The 4,438-nt window shown below is 58.3% G+C and overlaps 1 protein-coding gene across 2 annotated transcripts; it reads right to left on the reverse strand.

Moving 5' to 3' along the window:
• Positions 1-1,757: 1,757 nt before the first annotated feature.
• On the reverse strand, positions 1,758-3,757 carry MID1IP1 (MID1 interacting protein 1). 2 transcript variants are annotated; one of them, XM_074534546.1, is made up of 2 exons: positions 3,344-3,757; positions 1,758-2,984 (listed from the first exon to the last, which is right to left on the reverse strand). In XM_074534546.1, the coding sequence occupies exon 2, from the start codon at positions 2,837-2,839 to the stop codon at positions 2,345-2,347; it is 495 nt and encodes a 164-aa protein (XP_074390647.1). In that variant the 5' UTR covers positions 2,840-2,984; positions 3,344-3,757; the 3' UTR covers positions 1,758-2,344. The 2 variants fall into 2 exon arrangements, with proteins under 2 accessions (XP_074390647.1, XP_074390646.1); XM_074534545.1 differs by having other exon boundaries at positions 3,161-3,757.
• Between the last annotated feature and the right edge of the window lie 681 nt (positions 3,758-4,438).

Consider the following 4,438-nt stretch of genomic DNA (forward strand, 5'->3'; position numbering starts at 1 on the left):
GAAGCTCTGAAGCAGCTCCCAGGTGGGAGGCTGGTGTGGCTCTCAGCAGGTTTGGGATTAGCAGGGCTGATGGGCCCACATGGGAGCCACGTGCATTTCAGCAACTGCAGCTTAGTCACAGACACAGCAAGGCAAACCCTTGAGTCACACAATCCTCCTCCTCTTACACAAAGTTTAACCTGTAAGGAAATGCCGCTTTTGCTGCCCCATAGCACAAGATTTCAGCTGCTCTTCCACTGAAACTTTTCTCTCATGCTTTTTTAGAATGCAAAGGGAATGGATGCCATACTCATGGCTGTGCTAATGTAGCACTGTTTTTCTGACATTACTCATAATCTAAATCAGCATCACATTGTCTCTTGTGCAACATTTAAACAGTATTGTCTAAACCCACACCAGGAGAAGTTACTGGGAGATCAAAAGGCACATGGGTGAAACTGCATGAGCTGCTTTTGTCTGGGGTTTCGAGGTGCTCCCCAGCAGGAGCTGTAATGTGGTTTCCAGCTGATGCAGAAGGGAGCCACACAGCAGAACAGGTTCTCCCTCTCCCCCTTGTCTCCAGAACACAACTTCAGCATCCAGCACAGGGCTCTGCACCTTTCACACTGCATTAGTTCCACTGCACAAAGACTGGCGAGCTGATATGTTAGGAAACCAGGGTAATCCCTCACCTTGTTCCTGACTTTTTTCCTGGCACCTTCCCAAGAGGAGTTGAAAACATTACAAAAAGAACAAGCATCGCCAAACTAAAAATTATCCAGCCTTACAAAGCTGTTCTTTACCCCAGAAAGGAAAAACTTTCCAAAAGATATATTTTTAAACACAGAGTTAGGCCAAGTGTTTTAACTTACACAAACATCTGCCAACTAGTACCATGTCTGGAGTGCTCATGTTTTACTACAACATCCTAACAGTTGGGCTGAAAAATAAAGTGCTAAGGAATATCTGAATTTAAACAAAAATATCCTTGAAGTTGAGAGAAAAATTATTCTATTTTTAGAAGAAAAACCCCAAACCAACACTACCAAACAAGGCCTAAATTTGATGACAGTAATACAAAGTGAAATCTCAGTATGTCTACAAACTTGGCATTTCAGTGCCTGAGAAGAAAACTTACATGTAAGGACTTACATATCTATTAAACATTTATTCTCTGTTATATATTGTATCACAACCAGCAAGGGCACTTTAATATCAGAACTTAATGTTCTAACACAATACAGACACCCTATTCTGAGGTACTTTACTTGACAAAATGAAAAAAACAAACTAGAAAGAAATCAATACAATCTGGATAACATAAAACCGATTAACTCCTGGTATCCAAGGAGGATTAGAGGAAAGAAATGCAGAGAGACTGGAGAGGCAAGTCTGCCAGAGCTCCCCACAGTACATTAAGATACTTCCCGAAAAAAGCAAGAGTCATTGCTAGGCTTTGCTCCAACTGCCATGAATCGCTGCCTGCAGAGTAACCATGACTCGATCTTCTCAGATTTTGTTAAAGAGGCACTGACCTTCAATCCAATACTCACACAGAGCAACTGCACTGTGCAGCTGGGAACAGCTTACTAAAATTCAGGCCATGTATGGTTAAGTTTAATATGGTGATTCAAACATTTTAGATATGCCAAGTTACCATCGCTGCCTAATTGCTTTGATGGAAAGAAAACAAAGGCACAAAACCCCCTCTTCTTGCTTACAGATTTCTGTATCTAGTAAGGCAACTCTGAATGCGACACAGAAGAAAAACAGAAGAATTCCAGATGTTAAAAATATCATTTAATTAAAGAAAGATAAATCATACCAAAAGTTTAGGTCACTCTTCGTTAATACATTTGCATTTATTTTAGAATATACTCTACATCTGAGTAAAAAAGTTTTAAATAAACTCCAGTACATGTACAACCACAGGACCCGCCATCTCTCCCACAACAGAGGGATGTTCCTCAGCTCTCTGGGTTCCCTCCGAGGTGACAGAAGCAATTTTGTGCCAGTTTCGTTACGTTCATCGGCTTGAGTGGAGCTTCCTTATCGGCCAGCAATGCCACCACCTCGTACGCACACGGGTTCAGCCTCCCTGCCGGGGCGCACACAGCGACTGCTCGCCCCGGACCGTACAACGAAAAAAACACGGAGGGGGTCAAAATAATTAATAAACTAGTAGTGATTAATTTACATTTCTTTCTCTCTCTTGTGCGTTGGTAGAAAACCTGCTGCAGTCTCGGGAGCGCGCAGGGAAGCCCGGGCCCGGGGCGCTGCCCTCGGCCACCGCAGCAGCGGCGGCGCCGGGCGGTGACGCGCCGCTCCCGCCGGCCCGGAGCCCCTTCCCCGCTCCCCCCGGCGCTCAGTGCCCCCAGCTGCTGACGCCGATCTCCTGCTTGTATCTGTTGGTGAGCACGTTGGCCTTGCGGGTGAGCTTGGAGAGGACCGAGTGGAGTCCGCTGAGGTGGTAATGGAACTGCTGCTCCAGGTCCTCCTCCCCCTCGCCCTCCTCGGCGGGCCCGCCGCCCAGCTTGTCCTTCTTGCGGGCGGCCTCCTCGCCCGCCGGCGGCTGCACCACGCCCCACTCGATGTCGTTGCGGATGGACTTGAGCAGCATGTAGTGGCTGTACATGTCCCTGCGGGAGAAGTAGGCGCCGGGGTCGCCGGGCGGCAGGGCAGCATCCCGGGGCGGGCACACGGCGCCTGCCGCGTCCAGCTCCTCCAGCAGCAGCGGCACGTCGCGCAGCAGGCTGGGCACCATCACCGTCTGGTCCATGTTGTTGACGGCGCCGATGAAGCGGTTCATGGCGTTGAAGAGGGAGTACTTCTGGCTGTACGAGTCGCAGATCTGCATCATGCTGGAGACCGGGCAGGCGTGCTCAGCGAGGCGGCTCGGAGCGGACCAGACCGCGGGGCTCCTCCGGCGGCGACCTCCTCCACGCTAGCGGCACCGGCCGTCCTCCGTGCCGGGCTGAGCTCGGCGGCTGCTGGCGATCAGAACCCTGCAGGGAGGCGGGGGCGCCGGGGTTAGAGGCTGCTCTCCGTCTCTCTCCTCCCTCCCCCAGCCCGCCTTCCCGTCCTCCCGTCCCCTCCCGCCAGCGCCTTCTCCTCCCCCGCCGCCTTTATCCGCGGCCCCGCGTCCTTCCTCCAGCCTTGCCCTCCCCGTCCCTTCTCTCACCCTCCGCTCCTCCACCTGGGCTCGCTGCCGCCGCTGCCCTCCGTACAAAACTGGCCAAAACGCAGAACTTCCCCGCGACTCCTCCCGGGAACCGGGTGCGGGGTTGGCCGAGGGAATGGCAGCCCCGCCGGTAATTACAATTGGAGCGGTCCCCGGCCGCCGTGCCGCGGGGAAGGCACCCACCGTAGTTCGAAACTGTTCCCCGCCGCCCGTGGCCGCACTCCCATCCCCGGCGCCGTATTTATAGCGCGTATCTTACGACAAGGTGTTCCCCAGTGCCACCCCCCGTGCCGCCACGACAGATAAAGGCGGCGGGCGGCGGCCACGGCGGCTCCGCCTCTCTCCCCCCACCGGGGGAGGGCGCCGGGAGCAGAGCCCGCACCGCGGGCATCCCGAGGGGGCCGGGCCGCGCGGGCTTGGCGCTGGCGGCGCAAACTGCGGGGCTGAGGCCGCAGGGGAGCCGTTCCAGAGCGGCGGCGACTCCCTCACATCCTAACCCTGGGACAAGGCAGCCGCGGTGCCGCCGCGGGCCCGGCTCGCAGCAGCAGCGCCGTGCCCGAGCGGCGCTGAGGGCCCGCGCTCCCTCCGCCGGGCGGGGCCGCGCCGGAGCGGGGCGGGGCGAGCGGCTGCCGGGTGATTGACAGCCCGTGCCGCGGGACACGCGGGCCCCGCGTGCTGCCCGCGTTCTCCCGGCCCGCCCATTGGCTGCCAGGCGCGCGGCGAGCGTGACAGCGGCTCCGCCCCCCGGCGCGCCGCGTGCCCCAGCTCCAGTCGCAGCGGGCGGCCGGGCGGGGAGGCCGCGGGGGCTGTGTGAGCCCGGCCAGGCTCGCGTTGCCACCCCCCAGCAGCGCGCCAAGAGCCGCGGCCACCCCGCGCCGCGCCAGCCCGGGGGCGGCGGGGGAAGCCCGGGCAGCCTCCGGGGAGCCTTTGGGCAGCCTTTGTCTGTGTCCCGGCGCTGCGCAGGGCGGCCGGCATCACCCGACAGCCTCACCTCCGGGCCCAGCCAATCGGCGCGCCGCCGTCCTTTCCCCGCCAATCAGCGAGCCCCGCCAGCAGCCAATCGGAAACAAGAGCGCCCCCCCCCCATACGCCCCCGCCCTGGTAACAGGCGGGTTGGCCGCGAGCGCTGCCGCGGGTCACGTGGGGCGGGGGGCGGTTGCCATGGTAACGGCGGGAGCATCACCGGGCGGGCCGGGGCCGCTCCTCCCGCATCCACCGGGAATGCCGCGAACGGGCAGCCCGGCCTGAGAGGGGCCCGGCACCCTGCCCTGCCCGCCC

The sequence above is a fragment of the Zonotrichia albicollis genome, chromosome 2 (assembly GCF_047830755.1).
Source record: "Zonotrichia albicollis isolate bZonAlb1 chromosome 2, bZonAlb1.hap1, whole genome shotgun sequence".
Classification (NCBI taxonomy): Eukaryota; Metazoa; Chordata; class Aves; order Passeriformes; family Passerellidae; genus Zonotrichia; species Zonotrichia albicollis.